The 27,171-nt window shown below is 39.8% G+C and overlaps 2 protein-coding genes across 4 annotated transcripts in view; both read right to left on the bottom strand.

Annotated features, from left to right (window-relative positions):
- Nucleotides 1-10,699, bottom strand: part of cylda (cylindromatosis (turban tumor syndrome), a) — a 34,203-nt gene extending 23,504 nt beyond the window's left edge. The window contains exons 1-4 of one of the 3 annotated variants that reach the window (XM_058381877.1): nucleotides 10,335-10,699; nucleotides 6,389-6,991; nucleotides 4,102-4,407; nucleotides 3,035-3,140 (exon numbers count right to left, since the gene is read on the bottom strand). In XM_058381877.1, the coding sequence (XP_058237860.1) occupies nucleotides 3,035-3,140; nucleotides 4,102-4,407; nucleotides 6,389-6,880 (904 nt within the window). In that variant the 5' untranslated portion in view covers nucleotides 6,881-6,991; nucleotides 10,335-10,699. The remainder of the gene's footprint in view (nucleotides 1-3,034; nucleotides 3,141-4,101; nucleotides 4,408-6,388; nucleotides 6,992-10,334) is intronic. The other 2 variants (XM_058381879.1, XM_058381878.1) reach the window with 2 other exon arrangements.
- Nucleotides 10,700-14,501: 3,802 nt separating this feature from the next.
- On the bottom strand, nucleotides 14,502-25,773 carry nod2 (nucleotide-binding oligomerization domain containing 2). Its single transcript, XM_058381480.1, has 11 exons — nucleotides 25,548-25,773; nucleotides 23,796-24,930; nucleotides 23,562-23,685; nucleotides 21,245-23,009; nucleotides 19,814-19,897; nucleotides 19,629-19,712; nucleotides 18,265-18,348; nucleotides 17,255-17,338; nucleotides 15,116-15,199; nucleotides 14,952-15,035; nucleotides 14,502-14,793 (listed from the first exon to the last, which is right to left on the bottom strand). Exons 2-11 carry the CDS (start codon nucleotides 24,279-24,281, stop codon nucleotides 14,721-14,723), a joined length of 2,952 nt encoding a protein of 983 aa, XP_058237463.1. The 5' UTR covers nucleotides 24,282-24,930; nucleotides 25,548-25,773; the 3' UTR covers nucleotides 14,502-14,720.
- Between the last annotated feature and the right edge of the window lie 1,398 nt (nucleotides 25,774-27,171).

The following is a 27,171-nucleotide window of genomic DNA, read 5'->3' as shown; positions in this document are numbered from 1 at the left end:
CTATCTCTCTCACTGTTTTTCTCTATCTCTCACTGTTTTTCTCTATCTCTCTCTCTATCTCTCTTACTGTTTCTCTCTCTCACTGTTTTTCTCTCTCTCTCTCTCTATCTCTCTTACTGTTTCTCTCTCTCTATCTCTCTCTTACTGTTTCTCTCTCTCTCTCTATCTCTCTTACTGTTTCTCTCTCTCTTACTGTTTTTCTCTATCTCTCTCACTGTTTCTCTCTCTCTTACTGTTTCTCTCTCTCTATCTCTCTCTCTTACTGTTTCTCTCTCTCTCTCTCTCTCTTACTGCTTCTCTCTCTCTCTCTCTCTCTCTCTCTCTCTCTTACTGTTTCTCTCTCTCTCTCTCTTACTGTTTCTCTCTCTCTCTCTCTCTCTGTTTTTCTCTCTCTCTCACTGTTTTTCTCTCTCTCTCACTGTTTTTCTCTCTCTCTCACTGTTTTTCTCTATCTCTCTCTCTATCTCTCTTACTGTTTCTCTCTCTCTTACTGTTTCTCTCTCTCTCTCTGTTTCTCTCTCTCTATCTCTCTCTCTTACTGTTTCTCTCTCTCTATCTCTCTCTTACTGCTTCTCTCTCTCTCTCTCTCTCTCTCTCTCTCTCTCTCTCTCTTACTGTTTCTCTCTCTCTATCTCTCTCTTACTGTTTCTCTCTCTCTATCTCTCTTACTGTTTCTCTCTCTCTCTCACTGTTTTTCTCTCTCTCTCACTGTTTTTCTCTCTCTCTCACTGTTTTTCTCTCTCTCTCACTGTTTTTCTCTCTCTCTCACTGTTTTTCTCTATCTCTCTCTCTATCTCTCTTACTGTTTCTCTCTCTCTTACTGTTTTTCTCTATCTCTATCTCTCTTACTGTTTCTCTCTCTCTCTCTATGTCTCTTACTGTTTCTCTCTCTCTCTCTCTCACTGTTTTTCTCTCTCTCTCTCACTGTTTTTCTCTCTCTCTCTCACTGTTTTTCTCTATCTCTCTCTCTATCTCTCTTACTGTTTCTCTCTCTCTCTCTATGTCTCTTACTGTTTCTCTCTCTCTCTTACGGTTTTTCTCTCTCTCTATCTCTCTTACTGTTTCTCTCTCTCTATGTCTCTTACTGTTTCTCTCTCTCTTACGGTTTTTCTCTATCTCTCTCTCTATCTCTCTATGTCTCTTACTGTTTCTCTCTCTCTCTCTTACTGTTTTTCTCTATCTCTCACTGTTTTTCTCTATCTCTCTCTCTCTCTCTCTTACCGTTTCTCTCTCTCTCTCTCTTACTGTTTCTCTCTCTCGCTCTCTTACTGTTTCTCTTTCTCGCTCTCTGTTTCTCTCTCTCTATCTCTCTCTCTTACTGTTTCTCTCTCTCTATCTCTCTCTTACTGTTTCTCTCTCTCTATCTCTCTCTTACTGTTTCTCTCTCTCTCTTACTGTTTCTCTCTCTCTCTCTCTCTCTCTTACTGTTTCTCTCTCTCTCTCTCTTACTGTTTCTCTCTCTCTCTCTCTTACTGTTTCTCTCTCTCTCTCTATGTCTCTTACTGTTTCTCTCTCTCTCACTGTTTTTCTCTCTCTCTCACTGTTTTTCTCTCTCTCTCACTGTTTTTCTCTCTCTCTCACTGTTTTTCTCTCTCTCTCACTGTTTTTCTCTCTCTCTCACTGTTTTTCTCTATCTCTCTCTCTATCTCTCTTACTGTTTCTCTCTCTCTCTTACTGTTTCTCTCTCTCTCTCTATGTCTCTTACTGTTTCTCTCTCTCTCTCTATGTCTCTTACTGTTTCTCTCTCTCTCTCTCTCACTGTTTTTCTCTCTCTCTCACTGTTTTTCTCTCTCTCTCACTGTTTTTCTCTCTCTCTATCTCTCTTACTGTTTCTCTCTATCTCTATCTCTCTTACTGTTTCTCTCTCTCTCTCTATGTCTCTTACTGTTTCTCTCTCTCTCTTACGGTTTTTCTCTCTCTCTATCTCTCTTACTGTTTCTCTCTCTCTATGTCTCTTACTGTTTCTCTCTCTCTCTTACGGTTTTTCTCTATCTCTCTCTCTATCTCTCTATGTCTCTTACTGTTTCTCTCTCTCTCTTACTGTTTTTCTCTATCTCTCTCTCTATCTCTCTCTGTCTCTTACTGTTTTTCTTTCTCTCTCTATCTCTCTTACTGTTTCTCTCTCCCTCTGTTTCCCGCTCTCTTTCTGTCTCTCTCTCATTGTTTCTGTCTCTCTCTCACTGTTTCTGTCTCTCTCTCACTGTTTCTGTCTCTCTCTCACTGTTTCTCTTTTTCTCTCTGTTCCCTCTCTCTTTCTGTCTCTCCTTCTCTCTCCGTCTCTCTCTCTCTCTCTGTGTTTGTCTTTCTGTCTGTCTGTCTCTGTCTTTCCCTCTCACACACACACACCTCATGGTCACGTGACCTACTCATGATCGAGTGCAACCACAAACTCTACAGCAAGTGCTTATGATAAAGGTCAGAATAATTAGACTGTATTAAAATGAAGTGTGTGTGTGTGTGTGTGTGCGTGTGTGGAACGCATGGAATTTCGAGTGTGACAAGAAGACACGCCCATCTCTGTAATTCATAGGAGACTGCTCATTATTACATCTTTGTGTTCATTAAAGTTATCATACTGTAAACATTTCATACACAACCAGTCGTCCTGTTTATCCTGTTTAAGTCACATTTAATGTTGGGGAACGTCCACGAAACAAGGAATCCCTTCTGTTGTAACGGCTCCACTCAGTCGTTTTACACTTTTTAAATCTCTATAGAGCTTTATACAATTTACGTAAACCTTCGGCTATCCCTCACCAGCCTCTGCGTTTTTCTCCCAACGTGAATAAAACGCATCATGTCATGTTACTGGAAAAAAAAAAAAAATAGAAAACACTCTCCTAAAGAGCGAACACTGGAGACTGGAGATGAGAAAATGTTAGCAGATCAAAGATCATCATTTAATATCTTCTCTATTCACAGTGCTGAGGTACGTGAGGTATGAGGTACACCTCGTATTCATTTGGTACTTCTTTTTGAAAGCATGTGCACTTAACACACACACCTACAATTCATATAAAAACAAAGTACTTACCTGGCATGACATCACAGATGGGCACGAGACGGGTGTGCTCGAGGCTGGCGAAATTACACAGCAGTTTCCCGTCGATCACGCCGTCCCAGTCTCCGATGGGATTGTCCTGAGGGCGAGACGTACAGCACCCTATTACTGACGCTGGACTAGCTCATGGTACACACACCCTTCACTGACTGTATTCTCGTAACCTGATATCAAAGTCCCTATATCCTACTCTTTCAAATGAACGGCTACTTCTTCCAATGAAATAAATAAATAAATCTCCGCCTCAACAGAACGGCTAACAGCACTAATTCTCATCACTCATGTGACAGCGAGACGATTTGTCCCAACACATACACACGAGTGAGCGACTCGGCTCGAAATCTATCCCTAATTTCATATCAACTACGACTTTACCGTGGAACCAAGATAGATCAGATTAAACCTTTCCTGCTGAGACTGAACTATTCTGTGAACAATCTCTGCTCTGTGCTGAAGGGCTGCGCCTGAAACCACTGGAAGACTGTGTGTGTGTGTGTGTGTGTGTGTGTGTGTGAGATGGCAGTGTCTTGTCCGAGCGTTTGGCTGCCCTCCACAACGCTGATCATGCTCTCCCTCCGTCTCTCTCTCCCTTCTCATCCCTCCACCCTTTCATCCCTCCATCCGCCCCTTCTCTGAAGTGTGACTGCCCTTTTGTTTCGGGTCTGATGGCCGAGTGGGCTGGACGACCGCACGCGCAACATTTCGCACGTTCGGACACATCTCGGTGACATTGTTTATTCGTTGTGTTCAAACAGTGATCGAGATTTTATATTTTATATATATATATATATATATATATATATATATATATATATATATATATATATATATATATATATATATATATATATATATATATATATATATATATATATATATATATATATATAGAGAGAGAGAGAGAGAGAGAGATAGATAGATAGATAGATAGATAGATAGAAATATATACATCACTCTATCTCTGCCCCCCTGGACCTGCCTACTCTTCATTATCATTGGTTTGTTTGTACATCTTAAGAAAACAGACAGGTATTGTTTACCATATCGACCCCGACGTAATAGCCGAGAGTCTCGTTGCCAGGTAAAAGGTCGCAGAAGATGACGGTGCCGCGTTCAGCGCCCTCGTGTGTGTTCACCAGGACACGAGAGTTGAGATCCAGAGGAGGGAAATCTCCTTCCATGTCCGGCTCGTTGTCCACCAGGCTCAGGTGATCCACCTCCAGTTCCTCGTCCTCCCAGAGTTCCAGTTTATCCAGAGCAACAAACACACCGCACTCATCCTCGCAGCGGAATAGCTGCTGGCCCTGATACGAGCCCTCGGTAAAACCCTGACCACGACCCTCCTCCTGACGGACAGACAGACATACAAGACAGAATGTGTGAGAAAAAGAGACAGACAAACAGACAGAGAGAGAGAGACAGAGGGTATGTGTAATGTGTGAGTGAGAGAGAGACAGACAGACAGAGGGTGTGAGACAGACAGACAAAGCAAAGAAACATACAGGGGGGTGTAATATGAGAGAGACAGAGGGGGTGTGAAAGAGAAGAGAGACAGACAGACAGAGGATGTGTATGGTGTGAGAGAGACAGGGAGAGAAAGTGGGTGTAAAAAGGGGAGACAGAGGGTGTGTAGTGTGACAGACAGATAGACAGAGGGTGTGTGTGGTGTGAGAGAGAAAGAGAGAGACAGAGACACAGAGAGACAGAGAGAGAGATAGTGTGTGTGGGGGGTGAGAGAGAGAGAGAGAGAGAGAGAGAGAGAGAGAGAGAATCAGAGTGGGAGAGACAGACAGACACACAGACAGAAAGAGAGAGAGAGAGAGAGAGAGAGAGAGAGAGAGAGAGAGTGGGTGTGTATGGTAAGAGACAGACAGAGAGAGGGTAAGAGAGACAGAGAGACAAAATAAAGCATATTACTGCCTGGTCAAATTTTACCAACAAATAAAGTGATTTAAAAAATCATTTAAATTTTTTTTAAATTATTATTATTTTTAAAAATATTTTTTATAATTATTTTTACTTTTAAAAATTGTTTTCTTTTTTTTTTTTTTTTTATAAAAAAAATGAAACAAACTAATATAGTTTGTGTTATAAAATATTCTTCTAATCCTAATAACTGCTGCATTGTTGTATGTCCTGCTCTCTCCTATGGACCCCATCCTACAGTTAATGGAGTTCCAGCTGTAATAAAGCAGCAGTGCTTCAGTTCAGTACAGAAGCTGAGTGTGGGTTTTGAGGAAGTTTACAGATCTGATGTGGAACAAGCGCTGCGTTTGGTGTTGTCTATTCAAGAACAGCCCACAGAGCAGGAAACCTATCAGAAAGGTCACCAACATGTCACCCAAGTTATGTTATCTGCTTCTTTTCCCTTCCCACACACACACACACACACACACACACACAGAGTAACCTGACTCATACATCTTCATAAGAAACTCAGATCACCGCTAACATGTCAGTGTTTCATCAGCAACCTCAACACTGTTACTGCTGAAGTGTGTGTGTGTGTGTGCGCATGCAGTGGAGCTTCCACATGGAGACACAGAGCAGCTGGACACGGTGTCCTCAATACAGCACGTCCCCCGGCACGGCACACACAAACGCAGTATTGTCCCGGTTACTCACCCTGCTTCTGCTCATGCTCAGAATCTCAACCATCAGTGTGCATGCGCGCACACACACACACACACACACCACAATCACACTTATCACAGCATGCACCCATGCACACACTCACATGCACCCACAGACATAATTTTGCTGGTCCAAATTCTATTATTATTATTATTATTATTATTCTTCATCATAAATGTAATTATTATTATTGTTACTATTATTATTTTTTTTAAATAATAATAATAATAATAAGTAACTAATAAGTAAACATTCATTATTACTGATATAAAAAGTGTCTTGTTATTTGACATGCAGCTTTATTTATTTTTATTTTTTTCAAGTTTTTAATTTTTAACTGTAGTTTTTAAGCAATTTTTGTCTGGATTCATTTGTTTGTTTGTTTGTTTGTTTATGACTGAAACAGATTTTACTTTTTTGTCATCTTAAAATATACAAATTTGCAAATGAGGTTAATTGAACTAAAAGTAAATAAAACAGGAAAAACTTAAAAATAATAATGAAAAAAATACAAGAAAACTAAGTTAAACCAAACAAAACGAAATAATAAAAAAAAATAAAGCAAAACAAAAAATTAATTAATTAACTAATTAATTACTTAATTAAAAGACAACATCCCACTACTAAAAAAAAAACAAACACAGAACAAAGTAAAACAAAACAAACCAAACCCAGGACCCATCCCGTTCTCACCAGCAGCTCGACACCGAACCAGATCCCGGACAGTGCGCGGTCAGGCAGCAGAGCTCCTCTGAATCTGACGACTCCGGGTAATGGCAGGTCACCGGAGCGCAGCTGGACTCGCACCCTGGAGCCACAGCGTATGGAGCGAGCGCGTTGGAGCCGCGCCGTGTCACACAGCAGCCCGTAACGCTCCTCGCAGTTGGTGATGGGGAAGAGCAGCTCGGCCAGAGCCTCGTCCAGCTCCAGCGCGTCCCGCTCGTCTACGCTCGCCACCACGTTGCTCTGATCCAGAATTCGCAGGCTGCGCTTGCCCTTGGTAGGGGGCAGCGGGCGGCCCAGGGCGGTGCGCTCGAGGCAGACTTGTCCCAGGCTCCCACGAGGCACACGCACCACCTTCTGCCCCGCTTTCTCCACCACGCATTCCTTCAACAGCATGAAGAAGCGCCAGTCATCTCGTGGGCTGCCCGCCCCTTTCTCCTGACTCCACAGCGCCGAGCTCATGGCTGCATCGCAAAGCCCGCTCCAAGGGTCGAAACGTGAAGGGTCAGCGAGCACAGGGATGGGGACAGGGATGGACACGAGGCACTCGCATGATCACCCGCGCATCCAGAGCTGGAGAAGCAGAGGAAAAGACAGCAGTGTTTATTTATACTCTCTAAACAAATGTACTGCTAAAGAAGCGACGCGATTGTTAGATTATATTCAAATTATATACAATTTTCAAAATGGAGGATTCCTACACATATGTATATTTAATAAATACTCTAAACATAGAGCTCCACAGGTTTTCCAGTAAAACAATAAGAACTAAAAGAATGAATTACTCTAAAGTGTAATATTGAGAGCAATTTTATACAAGACACTCAGGTTTCCTCTCCGTTACGTTCTCCAGCGTTGTGCCGCGTGAGAGAACGCCGCTACGTTCGTCCGGACGTCCGAGTGAAAGTGACACTGTGTACAGTGTGAATTGAATACGTGATGAGGCGCTCGTTAGAAACTGGTTTCCCAGAGTTTCGTGACCGACACTGAGGAATAACAACAGCAGCTGTGGAGGACTAAAACCACACCTTTGTGAGATGATACAGCTGTGTTAAAAATGACACACACACACACACACACACACACACACACACACACCACTTACAATCTGCTGGAGTCATATTAGTAGTATATTAACGTATTGCAGCCTTCTGTGTGTGAGAACTGCCAAGATCAGCATTTACATAACCGTGCACAAAACAGTGTGTGCTGCTTACACACTGACTCACACACACACTGTGTGTGGATGCTCGGGTTTCCCCTGTGGCCGTGGGCTCTTTCGCAAAAGCTGTAGGGGATTTTACAGAAACGCACACGCTTATTTTCCACTCCCTGCTTAACAATATCAAACCGCTGTCTGCTCATTGTCTGAGTAGATATCTCGCCCGGACGAGTGAGACGTCTTACCATCAGACCAGAAGACACTGTGGTGTGGGCGAAGACGCGATGAGATGCGACTAAAATCACATGCAGAAGATGTGCCACTTCAGACTTCTTTAATTAACTTTAATTAACAAACTGTACGGTAATTTCAGAAGGGATATCGGGGCTCTACCCATGATGCGGTCTGTAATAAACAGACATTAAAAACGTCTGTGTTTAACTGTACCCTACAGACGGACGGTGCTGAGCTGTTGATCTATCGATACGATATCGGAATCAATGATACGATCACGCGGTCTCGGTTATTGACTGTGTGTGTAAGAAACTGTGTGAGATCCGACCACTGACTGTTCCATCACTCTACTACAGTTTTGAAATCTCTATAAAGCTCCGTTCTGAAAGGTCTGGTGATGGTTCTGTACAATCATACGTTTCCTTTTGAAACAGGAAGTGTCTCGAATCACTCAAACGATTCATTATATAAATAAACTGGCCGGTACTGAAAAGACCTCAACATGAGTTGAACAGTGAAACGTTTAACAAGAGACTTGTCTTTAAACTGTGAAGGACGATATCCCGGACCTCAAGCTGGTGTGTGTGTGTGTCATGCCGTAAACGTTCGTGATGAAGTCGACCCATAACAGAGCTGACAGTGACAGAGAGCTTAAGTTTTTTCCCAGTACACTGGTGCTCCAGTCCACCAGCGGAATGAAAACGGACTTATGGGACATTTTCAATCAGTATAAAGAAACGAATAATGTTTAGGCTGCGAGTCTGTTATAAAATGAGCTTTCAGTGTGTTTTAGACATGTGTTTTTCCCTCTGTTGGAGAACCTTACACAGAATTTTACTGGTTGAAGATCAAATTCCAGTTGCTGTTTAGATAAACAAGCACTCGGAGCATCTCAGAGAGCAGAAATGAGTTTGATGCTCCTAGTAGGCTGGGGAAAAACAGAAACACTACAAATTCCTAAAGTCCTGAGTGTCTACTTTCATATGAGCTTCGTATTAACCACCACTGTGGATTGGAACATGACAAAGACACTCAGTCATCAACATGGACACAACCAAAACCGAAGGAAATTTTTTGTCCTCTTGCGGGGGGGCTGGGGGAGAGAAAAGAGTTAAGGGTCATCAGCAGGTTACTCTGGACATGTCAGGATTCTTATGATTAATTTTAAATATTATGTTGGGAAACAAGGAAAGGAAATAGTGTGTAGGAAGATGGCGCACACCGATAAAGCATGTTTACTGCTGACAAGCTGCTACTATAGAGCAAGACACGTCCCTGGGGCTGAACTGGAGCACTGAATGAAGACAAAAACTAGTACTGGTATTTATAAGAACATTTTTTAGATACTCCAGGCTTGTCTTTCTAATAGTTAAAGTGACCTCAAAGTGGTCTATCTATCGATCCTTTACGGCTTACGGAGAGTTGGGGATGACAGTAAGGAAAAATATCGAGGTAAAAATGAAACGAATAAAAAAAGTTTTGGGAATATTCGTGGTCTCACTGTACAACTCGTCATTTTTGGGAACTGATCAGATGAGTCATCCTTTACTGGTGTTGTGTGTATCGGAGAGCTGATTTTTATCAACCGAGCTGACTTCAAAGATATTTTAAAGTCCTGAAAGCTGACACTATGGTCTCGCGCCGATGTCCATTCTCGACGCCTCACAGCTCCATGATCCGTGATCGGATCCTGGGCTTCCCGAGTTCTCCGGGTTACCTCTAGGATCTCTAAGGTTTCTTCCTTTTCCTAGAAACAGTCCGGTAGATGGATTGTCAGCTCCAAAGGTGTTAACGTGTGCGTGTTTGTGAGTAGTGGCCCGAGATGGAACGACGTCTCATCTAGTGTGAATTCCCGACTAGTTCCCGGTATTCCCGGGACAGACTCAAGATCCACCTCCACCAGAATAAAGCGCTTACTGAAGAATGAATGAATCCATCGTATCGTATCACAAAGGTTGCCATCGTACCTTCAACATATCAACATTTCTGTAGGTTGTTTTAGGTTTCTTTGATTGATTGATTGATTGATTGATCGATTGTCATTTTTAAAGCCCTTGAATAATCCTGAACAACCCTGACATCATGGCTGGTTGATGGGGGTTCAGACATCATCTCTTTTCTGTTCTGAGATTTAAAACATTTTATATTCTATATCTGGTCACGAAGAGGATGCCAGGACAGATGTGCTTGGATATAAATACACATATAAACCCTAGTGCTGTAAATAAGACGGGGTAATGATGATGAGATGAACCACATCTGTCCTGTAACTACACTGACAGGCGATTTAAATCACCTGTGTCATGAACTCCACTTAAACATCTGTCCAGTACTTAGGTGTCTAACATCACAACTTTTCAAATCGGATTTATTTCACGTCGAAACAACACAATAATGACACCGTGACACAGCGGCGGTGTTTCGGGACTTTCAGGAATATCAGTCTAGGCAGCTGAAAACATTAGCCGGTTAGCTGGAAACAACTTTTCTGTTATTTAACTAAATGACACAAATAAATACCTTCTTGGAGCTCCTTCTTAAATGGAAATCTCTTCGTCTTCGATGTGGAAATCTCACCGCTGCGTTATTTCTAATGTTTACAAACAAAACGTGAATAGCTCGGCTAGCCAGCGAGCTAACTGCTGTTGCCTACCAAGCCTAGCCGCTAGCACTGTACTGGTCTTTGCTAAAATATACCTAGCTAGCCTAGCTAGCTAGGCAGGCAGGTAGGTGTGTAGGTAGCGAAGTACAACTAGTGTTAAATGAATAGTTTTTTTTTAACTAGCTGAAACGAAACTGCGCCGAAATGAAATAATGACGTAAGGGCAGGGAATTATTTAAAAAAATATATATATATAAATAATTTATAGTGTGTATTAAATGAGGCGAACGTGTTCGCTTGCAGATATTCGCCTCTGATTGGTCAAAAGGCGTAAATTCCGGCGTTCATTGGCTGTCCCGGTTGAAGTCCCACCTCCTGGGGTTTTCCATTAGGTTTGTTTGAAGAGCTGCGGTAGCCTATTGGCTGAATCCAAAATGGATAACGACTCGGTGTGTAAGTGTACTAGAGAGTGTACAGAGTAATGATTTATCTATTCCATATAGTGCACTATTTATACACAAGGTAGTCGATTAGGATTTAGTCTAAAAGAAGAAAAGACACCTAGCTTGTAAATACACAATATGTAGCCAAAAGTTTTGGGACACCCCTCTGAATCACTAAATTCAGGTGTTGTTTTTCAGGGGTTGGCCTCGGTCCCTTAGTTCCAGTGAAAGGAACTCTTAATGCTTCAGCTTCATACCAAGACATTTTAGACAATTTCATGCTCTTTGTGGGAACAGTTTGGGGATGACCCCTTCCTGTTCCAACATGACTGCACACCAGTGCACAAAGCAAGGTCCAGAAAGACATGGATGAGTGAGTTTGGTGTGGAGGAACTTGACTGACCTGTACAGAGTCCTGACCTCAACCCCATAGAACACCTTTGGGATGAATTAAAGCGGAGACTCTGAGCCAGGCCTTCTCGTTCAACATCAGTGCCTGACCTCACAAATGCAATTTAGTGGAATGGTCAGAAATTCCCATAGACTAACCTTGTAGAAAGCCTTCCCAGAAGAGTTGAAGCTGTTATAGCTGTAAAGGGTGGGACAACTCCATATTACATTCATGTCCATGTAAAGGCAGACGTCCCAGTTTTGTCCTGGCTCACAGTCTCCGCTCTAATTCATCCCAAAGGTGTTCTATGAGGTTGAGGTCAGGACTCTGTGCAGGTCAGTCAAGTTCCTCCATACCAAACTCACTCATCCGTGTCTTTATGGACCTTGCTTTGTGCACTGGTGTGCAGACATGTTGGAACAGGAAGGGGTCATCCCCAAACTGTTCCCACAAAGTTGGGAGCATGAAATTGTCTAAAATGTCTTGGTATGCTGAAGCGCAACCCCTGATTTCAATGATTTGGAGGGCTGTTCCAAAACCTTTGGCAATATAGTGTATGTTGGATTGTTGATTCTTTTGTTAAGTATTCTTCGTAATTCATCAATAGGACTTCTTTTATTTGTTTTCATCATGATATATTTAAAAAATTGAGTGCAAACATATTTGAAAAAGTGTCCTTTTGGTTTCTGGGTTGAAAGATGAAAGATTTTCCCTACAGAGTAAGCTTAAAGTGAAAAGTTTGCATACTTGTAGTCGATTTATTTGCATGAGCTTTATTAAAAGGTCAAACACCTGCTTTTCTCTGTCCTATTTATAGGCATAAAACAGCTAGAGAAAAGGTTTAGAGTGACGATTATCAAGAATAACAGCCATCATTTAGGAATGGACGAAACCCGATACAACCGTAAGGGGAAGAAAAATGACAGAACAACAAAGAAAAAGTACCAGAGTTTTGATAAAATTCCCAAAACAAACAGCGAGAGACTCCATTAGAGATGAAAGACCTGCATTAAAACACGGTCAGAAATATCACTTCAGTTTTTTAGTGTTAATATCAGCATTTAGTTTTTGACCATTTTTGGTGGTGAACAGAAAAGCAACTCAGAATGCACAAAACATCAAACCTTGAAGTGAATGGCAGAAGACCAGGTCAGGTTTCACTCCTCTCAGCCACGAACAGGCAACTGATGCTATCATGGACACAGATTCACCCAAACTGAACAATTTTCCACTGTCCACGGGTGAGTGTCCCATGATATTGTCAGATGCCTGATGAGAGAGGCACCTAATGTGATCATCTGCTGTTCGGGCTCATCCACCGCATGTTCTGATGTTTTGCGAGATGCTTTTTCTGCTCATCACATGTGTAAAGAGTGATTACTATTGACTTCCTGTTAACTCAGATCATCCGAGCCATCATTCTCCAACCTCTCTTATCACCAAGGCACTTCCACCCACAACTCTAGTGTGAAAATCCCAGCAGTTTCAGAAATCACAAAGACAGACCACATTTTTCCCCACATTCAGTTTTCTGTGACTGTAACGAAGCTCTTTCTTCACCTCTATCTGCCTAATTTAATGCGATGTGCCACCGCAGCTTCTCACATAACTGCCTAAATCAACAGGTTTCCAGGTGTTCCTAATAAAGTGGACAGTGAGGGAATTTTTTTTTTTTTTTTTTATACAAAAAGATCAGACAATATTTTATTATAGAAGGAGAAAATACATAGAAAAAAAATATACTGAAATATAAATCCATATAAACTAGCATGGTAATAAAAATATATATATAATAAAAGTCATCTGTAAATATTAAAAATATTTTATTCTTTTGTCTTTAAATGCAGACATATAAATATACAAACACTTTAAATGCTCTTCAGGATAAAGGCTGGTGTAAACGGTAGACTAAAAGACTGTGTGATATTTATTTGATATCTGGATGAATCAGAGAACTGTGATATATGTTCCAGTAATACTATATTAACAAATATGTACAGACATAAACAAGATTTTAAATACAGGTCAAATGTTTAAAAAAGCCATTAATGTACAAATTTCACATAAATAAATTAATAAATACAACGCACCATATTTCATGCACTTAGATAATAATGTAAGTCCTTTAGGGGAACATGTGTAACATCTCATGCTATGAAACCTCCTTTTCTCCATGACTCATGACTCCATTATAGGTTAGGAGCTCGATGTTTACCTGAACACATCCACCCCCTGGAAACTTCTCTATATTCCACAAGTTCACTGTTTAACAGGAAGTGGTCATCTGATTCGGGAAAGGTCACAAAAAAATTAGTGTAGTTTGTTTTGTTCATTTGTTTTTTTTTCTGTAAAAGTGACCGATGGGGTCATTTTGAAAGTTAATCAAGGAAAGGTTCAAAGTAAATGATTCCTTTTCAGTAAAAATAGTGAAAGAAATATCAATAAAATGACGCAATGGCTTTAGCATGTTTTGTAGTTTAACACGTTTGGTATGTTTGCTTATGCTGTGCTTCTAAAAAAAAAAGGGGGGGGGACACAGAAAAAATAAATGTTAATTTCAACCCTATTAATCATGTAAGAACTAAATGTAAAAGTAACAAATTTTAATAAAGAAAGAAAAAAGAAAGAAAAAAATGTTACTTTCAATCTTATTCGCCATTTAAGAATTGAATATAAAAGCAACGAATTTAAAAAAAAAGAAAGAAAGAAAGAAAAAAATGTTAGTTTTAACCCTATTAATCATTTAAGAATTAAACGTAAGGGCAACAAATTAAAAAAGAAAGAAAAAAAAGGAAAAAGAAAAAAAAAGAAAGAAAAAAAAGGAAAAAGAAAAAAAAGAAAGAAAAAAAAGGAAAAAGAAAAAAGGGTTACTTTCAACCTTATTTGTCATTTAAGAATTAAATGTAAAGGCAACAAATTAAAAAGAAAGAAAACAAGGGGAAAAAAACAAAGAAAAAAGTTACTTTCATTCAAGAATTAAATGTAAAATAGCTACACATTTTTAAAAAAAAGTAAGAAAAAAATGTTAGTTTCAATCCTACTAATCATTTGAGAAGTAAATGTCAAAGCAATAAATTAAAAAAAAGAAAGAAAAAAAGAGAAAAAATACTTTCAACCTTATTAATCATTTAAGAATTAAATGTAAAAGCTACAAATAAAAAAAAGAAAGGAAAAAAAAATACTTTCAACCTTATTAATCATTTAAGAATTAAATGTAAAAGCAAATAAAAAAAAGAAAGAAGAAAAAGAAAAAAATATATATTACTTTCAACCCCATTAATCATTTAAGAATTAAAAGTAAATTGAAAAAAAAAAAAAAAGGAAACCTTCCTGAGGTGGGGTAATGCTTTTTTTTTTTTGAATGGTGTAATACATGCTTTTTATATTACATAAATAGAAATCATTTTTAATGAAACAGCTAAACAGCACACAAATCACAGTATTTGAGTAATAATGCTTTCCTTTCGCCCTCAGAAGATCAGTCTGCTTTCTTGCTCACTAAATTCCTTCACCTCCTCTGCGCTCAGGCTGTTTCCTCTCAACCTGCAGCGACACACACTTCTCCGTTATCTCCAGTACATCTGCTGTGAACGTTCTTCATACAAATACTCAAAACAGACACAGATCCAGATTCGTTCTCCAGATGATCCTTTATCTCTTGATGAGCTGAATTTCATAAATAGGATTAAATGGGCTCTTACCACACTTCCTTAATAGTAGCGTTGACTTTCAAAGCCTCGATTAGATGCTCCACCCCGTCCCTGCTGACGTGGTTTTGGTTCAGCCTGAGAGGAAGGAGCAGGAAAATGAAAGAAGGATAAAAGCGAAAAGAATACGGATTTTTTTTAATTGTGTAAGATCTTACCAGAGCTCCTCAAGTGTTGTGCTTCTCTTGACAAGCTCTGCTAAGGCACATGCTCCTGCGCTTCCTACTCCGTTATCCGCCAGGCTACGGAGACATTTCCAAACAGAGACACATTACTACATTATTTCCACGGATTCTAACCATTCAAGTTTCTCTAAAATATAAGCTGCATCCCTAAGTCGAGGCTTCTGTATCAGGGAGAATGGTTTGTGTTAATGTCGTGGATGACAAAAGTATACACAACAACTTTTTTCCACTTGTAAAGTCCAATAAATATGATAATAAATATCCAGAATTTTCATTAATTTTCTATACAGGGTTACCGGAGTCTGTCACCAGAGACTCAGGGGACAAGGGAACAAGCACACACACACACACTATGCACAATTTAGAGACACCAATCAGTGCATGTCATTGGACTGGAGGAGGAAACCGGAGAACATGGAGGAAACCCCAAAAGAACTGGAAGAATGTGCATACACACACACACAGTTCAGAGACAACAATCAGCCTACAACACATGTCTTTGGACTGGAGGGGAAAAACAGAACACAAAGGAATATGCACGCACACACACACACACACACAAATTCATACACTATGCACAATTTTGAGACACCAATCAGCATACAAAATATGTCTTTGGACTGGAGGAGAAAACCAGAGAACACAGAGGAAACCCCAGAAGAACTGGAAGAATGTGCACACACACACACACACACACACAAAAGTCACTATGCACAATTTAGAGATGCCAAACAGCCTACAATATTTGTCTTTGAACTGAAGGAGGAAAAATAGAGAACACCTCTGAAGCACTGGAAGAATGTGCACACACACTCCACACACACACACACACACACACTCCACACACACACACACACACACACGCTCCACACACACACACACACACACACACAAAGAATTCAAACCCCCAAACCCTAGCAACCTGATCACAAACATCTCAAATACATAAAGAAAGAAAGATGAAATACATAAAAAGCAAAGGATAAGCAGGATGGTGGTTTTGATAGTGACCGATGAGGTCAGTAAATGATTAATAATGAGTAATTTACACTTTAAATGCTCTTCAGGATAAAGGCTGGTGTAAACGGTAGACTAAAAGAGTGTGTGATATTTATTTGATATCTGGATGAATCGGAGAACTGTGATATATGTTCCAGTAATACTATATTAACAAATATGTACAGACAAGATTTTAAATACAGGTCAAATGTTTAAAAAAGCCATTAATGTACAAATTTCACATAAATAAATTAATAAATACAACGCACCATATTTCATGCACTTAGATAATAATGTAAGTCCTTTAGGGGAACATGTGTAACATCTCATGCTATGAAACCTCCTTTTCTCCATGACTCATGACTCCATTATAGGTTAGGAGCTCGATGTTTACCTGAACACATCCACCCCCTGGAAACTTCTCTATATTCCACAAGTTCACTGTTTAACAGGAAGTGGTCATCTGATTCGGGAAAGGTCACAAAAAAATTAGTGTAGTTTGTTTTGTTCATTTGCAGAAGTAATAACAGTGTAAATCACTAGAGTGATGTCCTGCCAGAAGCTCATATGTAAAGTAGACACTCAGGACTTTTTAAAGTATTCCTGTTTTTTTTCCTCTAGACTACTAGGAGCAACATATTCATAGAAAAGTTCCAAAATAAACCAAAATGTCCACACAAATGTATCTTCAAAGTAAATGTTGATATCAAACCCATGTCTGCTCTCTGAGATGCTCCGAGTGCTTGTTCATCTAGAAAGCAGCTCAGATTTCATCTTCAACCAGTGTAAGGTTCTCCAACAGAGGGGAAAAAACACACTGAAAGCCAACACTGGAGTGTGTGGACGGTGGTTTCCTGTTCAGACATGAGCTCAGGTTACAGTCTGTGTGGAGTTTCACCCGTTCTCATAACACTGTGTGTTTCCTCTGGATTCTCCAGTTTCCTCCGACCTCACCAACAAGATCCCAATAGGTGAATAAACTTCTCTAAATTTCCCTTGGGTATTAAGCGACTTCCCGGTGATTGGACTGGCATCCCATCCTGTGCACTTTATATTCCTGTTTATCGCCCCACATGACTCATTTCACACAGGAGAAAGGAAGTTTGCTCGTACCTTAACCATATCAGCGAAGTGCTCTCTTTCAGAGCGTTGGCTAAAGCCTCAGCGCCTTTGTCTCTGATCTTATTTCCCCATAACCTGTAAAGACAAACCAAATGAAACCAAACGAAATATCACACAGCGGCAGTGGAGATTTCAGTACACTCTGTGCAATAACACTTCTATTGTGACTTCTGTACATTAATGGGTTACTGGACATATGGTATAAACTGTGCATTGTGAATTGAAGCCTTTTGCACATTAACGTTTCATACAAAATGTTTCATATTAGTTATAATAGTGAATAATCTGTGTAGTTATCAGCTATGAATGTTATTAAGAGCTGACACTGGAGACTCCTTCCAAACAACATGATAAATAAACATCTTACAGAAAATTTCTACAATTATTTGAATAATTATACAAGTTCTGGTCCACTAATCTGATTGGTCAAGGAGAGTACCAAGAATGCTTATTTTCCCTATGTCCGTACTGGGAGGTTTCACTGTTTTGTGTGTGTGTGTGTGTGTGTGTGTGTGTGTGTGTGCACATTCTTCCAGTTCTTCTGGGGTTTTCTCCACATTCTCCGGTTTCCTCCTCCAGTCCAAAGACATGTGGTGTAGCATCTCTTAATTGTGCATAGGGATTTAATTTTGTGTGTGTGTGTGTGTGCATTCTCACTCAGCTTGTCTGTATTCGACACATAAAATTCCACTTCCTAGTTGGAAACTGTTACTATAGTAGACAGGAACGTTCGAATCGAATTGAGCGAGCTAGCTGACGATCTACTAAAACGAGTGAGGTCTATTCTTGGAGGTCTATTTTCTATAGCGGAGAAAAATAAACAGAGCATATGAGGTTTGAAATGTCCGTTACCTGATGATATTGTTTTCACATGGTTGTATAATCACTGCATAAAAGCAACATCACACTGGCAGTTGAATATCAGGACCAGTCTCGTCACTGCCGGGATTAGTTACAGCACTCGCACTGACTAAATATTCATATGAGAAAACAAACCTCACCCGAGATACTTCAGTGACGTGTTGCACCTCAGCCCTTCTGCCAGCTGCTCAGCCCCCTGTGATGTGATGCTATTGTTTCCAAGTCTGTAGATCATGAGACATTATAGACAGGATTACAGGAGAATTTCAGCCTGGATTAAATAAATTCAACAGTTTCAAAGGAACTTACAACCATAACCACATTTATTTAAAGTCTTTATTCTATCTATCTATCTATCTATCTATCTATCTATCTATCTATCTATCTATCTATCTATCTATCTATCTATCTATCTATCTGTCTGTCTGTCTGTCTGTCTGTCTATTCAAGTCAAAAAGTATTGGCACCCCATCTATCTATCTATCTATCTATCTATCTATCTATCTATCTATCTATCTATCTGTCTGTCTGTCTGTCTATCTATTCAAGTCAAAAAGTATTGGCACCCCATCTATCTATCTATCTATCTATCTATCTATCTATCTATCTATCTATCTATCTATCTATCTATCTATCTGTCTGTCTGTCTGTCTGTCTGTCTTTCTGTCTGTCTGTCTGTCTGTCTATCTATTCAAGTCAAAAAGTATTGGCACCCCATCTATCTATCTATCTATCTATCTATCTATCTATCTATCTATCTATCTATCTATCTGTCTGTCTGTCTGTCTGTCTGTCTATCTATTCAAGTCAAAAAGTATTGGCACCCCATCTATCTATCTATCTATCTATCTATCTATCTATCTATCTATCTATCTATCTATCTGTCTGTCTGTCTGTCTGTCTATCTATTCAAGTCAAAAAGTATTGGCACCCCATCTATCTATCTATCTATCTATCTATCTATCTATCTATCTATCCATCTATTGATCGATGATTCTATCTATCTATCTATCTATCTATCTATCTATCTATCTATCTATCTATCTATCTATCTATCTATCTATCTGTCTGTCTGTCTGTCTATCTATTCAAGTCAAAAAGTATTGGCACCCCATCTATCTATCTATCTATCTATCTATCTATCTATCTATCTATCTATCTATCTATCTATCTATCTATCTATCTATCTATCTATCTGATAAAAGTTCAGCAAGCAGCTCATGCTAAGTGTAATTAATTTAACTTTGACCATGTGCATTTTTCAGTTGTTACCAACATATCTGAGGAAAATGTTGCTATTCCTGAGCTTTTATTTATTTATTTTTTTTATCCTTGGTGTCCATATTGGTGTCCTTGGTGTCCATGTCCTCAAGGAGTGATTCGCTGGTTTATAAAACATACTTAGTATCTTGTGATTATTATTCAAGTCTTTATATCAAGTTTTTATATGCTTTATATTTTTTATGAATTTTTAGAAAATGTAGGTTAATTTCTAAAATAATACCTTAGTGCAAGGAAGTTATTCTTTGTCTTAAGCAGCTGTGCAAAATACTTCGTGCAGTCATCTGTTAGATTGTTGTTGAACAGCCTGTGCAAATAAATATTTAATAAAACATTATTATTAATAAGCATTACAACTTGTGTTGTAAGACAGTGTGAATTGAAAATGGAAATATTTTACAAACTCACGCTAGTTTCTTGAAGCATTCCCAGTGCACTGCCTTCTCAACAAGTTTGCGTATTCCTTCATCTGATATGTTATTGTTCCTCAAGCTGTCAAGGTTAGAAGAAATAGAAAAGAAGGTCTGTCTATGATTGATTGAAAGAATGCTATGAATTTTAATATGATGCATGTTTAGAAAAAAATGGTTCCTCCGTTTCAAGTTTCTAGCATGGAAACCATCAAGATCTCCCCTAAAGAGACAGGCTTCCAGGCTTACAATAATACATAGACTTACACTAATCAGGTATAACATTGTGAGCAGTGAGAGGTAAAGTGGATAAGACTGATGATCTCCTCATCATGGCACCTGTTAGTGGGTGGGATATATTAGGCAGCAAGCAACATTTTGTCCTCAAAGTTGATGTGTTAGAAGCAGGAAAAATGGACAAGCGTAAGGATTTGAGCGAATTTGACAAGGGTCAAATTGTGATGGCTAGACCACTGGATCAGAGCATCTCCAAAACTGCAGCTCTTGTATTCAACAGACAAAGTTAATGCTGGTTCTGATAGAAAGGTGTCAGAATACACAGTGCATGACGAGGCAGGGCTGTTTTGGCAGCAGAAGGGAGACCAACACAATATTAGTCAGGTGGTCATAATGTCATGCCTGGTTGGTGTATACTTAACCGTTAATATCACGGGTTAGATACAGATACCAATTAATAGAATGTATTTAATACTTACACTCTTAGAAGTAAAGGTTTACACTAGAATCCTAAAGAGTTTATCAGTTTTTCTGGATAAACACTAGATTATAAGTAGAACCCTACAACAAGGGTTTCTGGAAAAGAAAAGCTTTTTGGAAAATCTTAGAAAGCTAAAATAATCAACCGTAGGCATTCAAAGAATGGTTCTAATAGTGTAGTTTGTTAAAATGAAAGTTTTTTCCACAAAGTGAAATGGTTAAGCAGTCTGAAATATTACTCCTAGAAGAAAGAAGGTTAAATCTAAAGGATTATTCAGTTTGATATATTGGGAGGACATCTAAAAGTTCTATTTAAACTATCTTTCAGAATCTAAGTTATTGTTCTTTGGGCTACTCCCTGGTCAGGGTTGCCACAGCAGGTCACTTGGTCTGAAAAGTGTCGATTTGCCCTTCCTGACGCAACCCTCCTATTTAATCTGGGCTTGGGACTAGCACTGAGAGTTAAATCTTCAGCTGCTGGGTTAGCACCCTGTCCAGGAATCGAACCCAGGCTGTGACAATGAGGGCTCTGGATCCTGCCACTGGACCACCAGGAGGCTACCTTTCAGTATTTAAGTACTACTCAAAAACCATTAAGGAACCATTTTTTCCCAAATGTATACTGTAGGAAGGTAGGTGGAAATAATAAATGTAATGATTTAATAATTAAGACCAATTAGCTTAATGTTTGTCATTGATATGTCATTCTTACTAGAGGGAGTGACAGATATGAAGACATGGCAGGAGTTGTTCCAGTCCCACATCCCCCACGGCGTTAAAGTCCAGCTGTATTCCGACAGGATTCTGTAGGTACCTGAGTACGTAAGCCAGAGCAGTGCATTCCACTGGCCCAATATTACAGTATATTAACTTGAAGTGCTCGACTTCTAGTTTGGCCACTGCATCCTTAGCAATCTCACTCTCCTGCATCTCATAGATGCACTTAATGAGCCAAACAAAACTCGGCATGGCATGCATGCTCTTCTTTTCACCCTTCACCGGTGGCGGAATTGATTTGAAATGTTTCTGTAACCCCTTGGACAAACATTTCATGACTTGCTTGGACTTCTTCTCGAGCAAGGTAGCCGGACAGGACTGTACAAGCAGATTGCGACAGCGCTGGGACAGAAGTCCTGCAACAAACTCTGAAATGATTTGCAGATTTGGGGTCTCTGCTACACTGTAGTCATCAACTACAGGTTTCATGCAATGTACTAAACAGGTTGTGTGATTAAAAAGTGCTGGCTGCTTGCTCTGAGACTGGAAGAGATTTAAGATGACAGAGTAGTTGCCGTTTTTGTTGAGAACAATATAGAGAGCAGCAAAAAAGCACTGCATGGTGATATGCAGGAACTCATAGTGTTTGCAGTCAGTATGGTCTGAGAAGTCCTTACATTGTATAAGAAATCCCAGATCGATGTCCTGCTTTGTGATACTACATTTCTGCAAGTCTGACTCTGTGAATAAGTAACAGGAAGTCTCCAAACCCTCCAGTGCCAACTGTCCTAGTCTTCTCACCATCTCTATATGTTGCTGTAGCCATATCTGTCCCAAAGTCCTGTGTTGCTGAGGCACCTGCTTCTGGAGGAAATGCTTCAGAACCATGAGATACACATCAGTGACTGTCTGAGGGCTGCCCTCCCCACATCCCAGCAACTCTTTGTAACACTTTGATATAATCCAGCAGAAGACAGGAATATGGCAGAGCCCAAGTAGGGCTGTGTTAGCTTTGAGGGCTTCTACAACCCGAGTAGCTATGTTGGTGTCATTGTGGTGTTTCCTTACAAATTGGTCGATTCCCACAGGAGAGAAACCCTTGACCAGGACTTCCTTGCGAAGATACTGCTTCAGAGATGGACTCACTGCATGGGGCCTGCTGGTTATGACCTTCCTCACACCTTTCATTAAGGTACCCTGAAGCAAGTTGAAAAGCAAAATGTGTACTGGTGCTTGCTGTGTGGGGCAGCAATGGCGCTCTTCATCTGTGAAGCTCTGCCTAAACTCATCAAGCCCATCAAAGGTGAAAAGGACATGGTGAGGGTGGTCAAGAATAAACTGGAAAATTTCATCTTGACCCCGGTCCGGCCAACAGCAGTGCAGGAACAGGAGTTCCTTTAACGAGAGTATCCTCTGTTCAGCATTCAGTTTACGGCAGCTGAAAGGGAACAGCAAGAGTATGTCTGTCGACAAGGTACCTTGAGCCCACAGTAGATGGAGCCTCTGCAGCAAGGTACTCTTACCAGTACCGGCTTCGCCAGAAACAAGTATTGTATCTGCTTCCTCATTAATAGTCCCAAGCAGACCCAGCACATCCTGCAGCCCCAGAGCCGTAACCTCTCTGTCTTTTTGCACCACTTCAAGAAGGCCATCAGTATAGATATTCTCTAAAGAAAATCTTCCTGTTACAACATATGTGCTGAGAGATTGTGACTGGAGTTTAACAGAGCCGCGAAGCTTCGTCTGGTAATCAAAGCATTCTGGGGAAGGGAATGAAGAGAAATCATAAATCAATAAGGAAGTAAATACCGCATGGCTGTCAATATACATTACAAAGGTCTGGGTATGAATAAACCAATACAAACCCCCAGAATAGTTTCAACCTAAGCCACTAGAAGTCTGTTGGAGGGATGGATGTTTGTGTATGATCAGTTTCATAACAGGTAAGCTGACCTTTTTTAAATACTGATTCTCAAATTTTTTGGTGATAATCTAGAGTTGTCATAAATGCCTGCAAAAGTAAGCAAAAACTTAATGAATGCTGAAAATGTTATTAACCACAATGCTCACTAAGCAAATGCTGTAGCTCTATAGGTCCATTTTCCAAGTGAAAGTGATCTTTATAACTGTTTTAGATGAGAGCAGTCAGTGTTGGTAATTCAAAGCCAAATAACTGTTGTATTTAACTGTTTAAAAGGTGTGTAACAACAGCAGGAGGAACTGAAGTCCGTTATAATCAAAGATCTCATTTGTTAGTGAAGCAGGGAGGACAAGCATGAGTGTGACAAATGAAAACCACATGCGGTAAATACCCTTCCAGAGTTGCCTTTCCTCTTTCACATTCTGTGGCTTGCTGTCTATGTGCTGTAGATACTGAAGTAATGTCTTGGCAGCACCCTCGCCTCGGAACCTTACTTGGTCTAACAGCTTCCTAACCTAAACAGAAACACAAGGGAAATGGATCAGATAATAGCTCTGACAATAAAATCTCATACAACAGGAACCCCCAGAAAGGACTGGTTGACTCTGTGTAGGTTATCGCTTACCTTCTGTGAGCTTGTGTACACGGGTAACAGAACTTCATCAAAGTCTTGTGAAGTAAAGCAACCAGCTTCCACCAGAGCATCCAACACCCCATCAAGATGGTCCCGAATCTTCTTTACCAACGCTGGTCTGTCAATCAACAAAGCCTCACTGGCGCTCGTTGGAGTCTTCTTGATGTCCCTTGGCTTTGAATGAGCTTTCCCAAAGCAAAGTCCGGCTTTCTGGGCCTCAGGTAAGACTTGATCAAAAGCCGCCAGTAGCAAACTGCAAGACTCCTCTCCTTTGGTGTACACCAAGTCCAGAAGATCTCTGGTTCTGGAGCAAAGGGGCTTACTGATACTCTGGACATTGTGGTAGTCTTCCCAAATGAGGACGTCCCAGGACAGCAGCAGGTCAAGCACACAATCCAAAGGTTCTGCGGTGCCACCACAGCACAGTGCCCCCAACAGTTCTGTTCTCTGCCTTAGCACCAGTTGCTGTGCACACATGATTCAGCTTAACACGTTGCATATGCGGATTTCAGAAGTATGGGGTAGTTTCTAGGACTGCACAATACATCTTCTGATGGGATGACTCGAAAATATTCATTGCAGCCTTCTATGACGTTTGGAGTGTAACCGTCAGTGTAACAATATTACGCAACCCTAGCTCCTTATTTGACGCAGATATACAAAGTTTCAAGGCCAAGGTCAAAGTTAGTCAAAAATAAAAAGATTTAAACATAAAGATGATTCTTCAGCTCCATGTGCAGACTGGGAAGTACGGAACTATGTCCATAACTGCAAGAAGTAACAGTCCTACATTTGATGGCAGATGAAAAAGGTATCCGGAGAAAAATGCATGGTCCTAAAGAAGTCTATTTCATCATGAACCACAAATAAAGCATCTCACAGCTTCCTTACCTCCATGACAAGAGCCACTCAGAAGATAATCACCTCCATGTCATCAAAGAAAATAAGTCTTCCTTTTAATTGAAAATTGGTTGGGTTGTTCCAAAAGAAAAAATATATACAGTCTAATTAACACTTCAACTCCATGTATAAAGCCGTACAACGGACAAGTCCAAACTATAATGATCTAATAGTTTGACCACAGATAGCAATGGTAGCCTAGAAACCTCCTTAAATGTAGTCTGGTCTAAACAATGAGAAAAAAATAAGTTTAGAAGTTCCATCAAGTCCTTGTCAAAAGTTGGACAGAAGATTGTCATAAGCACGTGGCATCAAGTAACATCAAGCACCAGTTCTCCTTTTGAGCACAGGGTTTGCAACGTGTGACTAAGTGACTTAGACTTAGAGAAAAGAAAAGTTTATGTCAAGAGCCACACCGACATGTATATAAGTCTGAGTCAAATCTATGTTTACATTACGTCATACATCTTCCCTTTATCTCGCGCGCGAGCGCGTGCTATAGACAACGGTGTATTTAAGGCATTTCCTGGTGTTGGCTAAAATTAGACGAAATAAATTGATATTTAAATATATAAACAGACACTGAATGGGCACACAATCCGTCTCCTATATATTTATCAAGTTTTTCAGAACGAAATCAAAACGTTAATGTCTTTCTCAATCGATAAAAAATAGATTTAGCTTATCGATAGTGTGAAGTGTTGATTTGTTTACACGCCCCACGTCACTCAAACCCTGGCATAAGCTAACTGTGCACTATAAACAATCTTTATAACGCGTCATAACCCGTGAATGCTCTAATCAGCACGCATTTGCATGTTATAAAGTTTCAGAGGGAAATACCTGCTCACAAAGTCTGGCTGGTGGTCAGTGAACTCGGGCGGTTTGTCCGGCGATTACTTTCTCCAAAAAAGGGCGAAATCTCCTCTAAGAGCTCTTCCTTATTCCACGGCATTATAAGTAAGCCAGCCCGATTTGTGGGCTATTTATTTCCCAAACGCCTATATTTACTTTATTCGTTAAAAAACGAAATAAGCCCTGAATAAACGGGTACTCTGCGTAAATTGGGATGATATGAAAGTGAAACTAAAATGAGTTTCATCATTGTATCAGGAAATGAGAAGACTGAGTGCTATGAGAAGGGCATTTAGGTAGTAATTTATTTAGTTTTACATCTTTTTCTATGTTCCTTTCTACATGGTTTAATGGTTTAAAAGCGTTTATTCCCATTTTATTTGTTTGCTTGTTTGTTTGTTTGTTTGTTTCAGGAAACTTTACCCTCTAAGAGCTATTTCCTGCTAAAGATGATAAAAAATTACCCTTCATTAACATATTAATTGAAAGTCCTACTTCATTAAACAATGATACTGCTAATAATATCAGTAATATTTGATATTAAAAAGAAAACAGCAGTTAGCAGATAGGCCCTTTTCAGACAGTACAGATAAATACTGAAATTATTTAGAAAGATCACTAAAGTTATTCTGTAAAAAAATAAAAATAAATAAAAAATCAATCACTAAATGTCAATTCCGTCCATTTAGGAGACTCAGGGCACATGTTGGGGGGGACAACCTGGAACGGGTTGCCAAGACATATCACAGGAAATAATCTCACAATGTTTACAACAAATTTAGATTACAATACAAGACTTTGGACTGGGGAGGAAACCGGAGAACCCAGAGGAAACCACACAAACCTCTAAGCCATTCTGCCACCTCATCACTATACATATAGTGTTGTTGTTCTTGTTTTCCTTTATCACATAAGAAAATGTTTTAAAATTAGGGCATACCGTCTCAAATATTGTTGCATAAAGATCTCAGAAACGTCACTGCGCCTGTAACATGCCTTTAAAGCATTACAGATTCATCATGTAAAGTTTTACGTATTTGGAAGTCTATGCAAAATGTCACACAGTGAAGTAGAAAACTTCTTCGCAAGCTATTACAAAAGACAGGACTTAAACCACGACCCCTTTGACCCCCTTTTTGTGAGTAAAATGTTAAATACATCTAAAATTATATCTTCCAATTTGTTATTGTTATACCCAAGAAAATATTCCTTTGTCTCTGAATATGTGACTACATTATACATTATACACTAGATGGCGCACTAGCACTGTGTAGAGCGGAAAATGTTCAGGCAAAAACCACTGACCAGCAACTTTCTACATTTATAATTATTAGCTAAGCGTCACCATGGAGTTATTAGCAACAGATCAGCAAATGAATGCAGAATATCCAGGATATATAATTATGTAGACTACTGACCAGAAGGTTGTGAGTTAAAATCCCAGGACCACCAAGCTGTCCCTGCTGGGCCCCTGAGAAAGGCTCTCAACCCTCAATCGCTCATTTGTTTTAAATGAGGTAAAAATGTAAGATGCTCTGGATATAAGGGTGTCTGCTAAATGACAGAAATGTAAAGGTCACTTCATGGTGTTTTTATTTGTTCCTGTAGTCTG

Source organism: Hemibagrus wyckioides, linkage group LG27 (assembly GCF_019097595.1).
Source record: "Hemibagrus wyckioides isolate EC202008001 linkage group LG27, SWU_Hwy_1.0, whole genome shotgun sequence".
In the NCBI taxonomy this organism is placed as follows: Eukaryota; Metazoa; Chordata; class Actinopteri; order Siluriformes; family Bagridae; genus Hemibagrus; species Hemibagrus wyckioides.
This window is presented reverse-complemented; position numbering and strand designations above follow the sequence as displayed.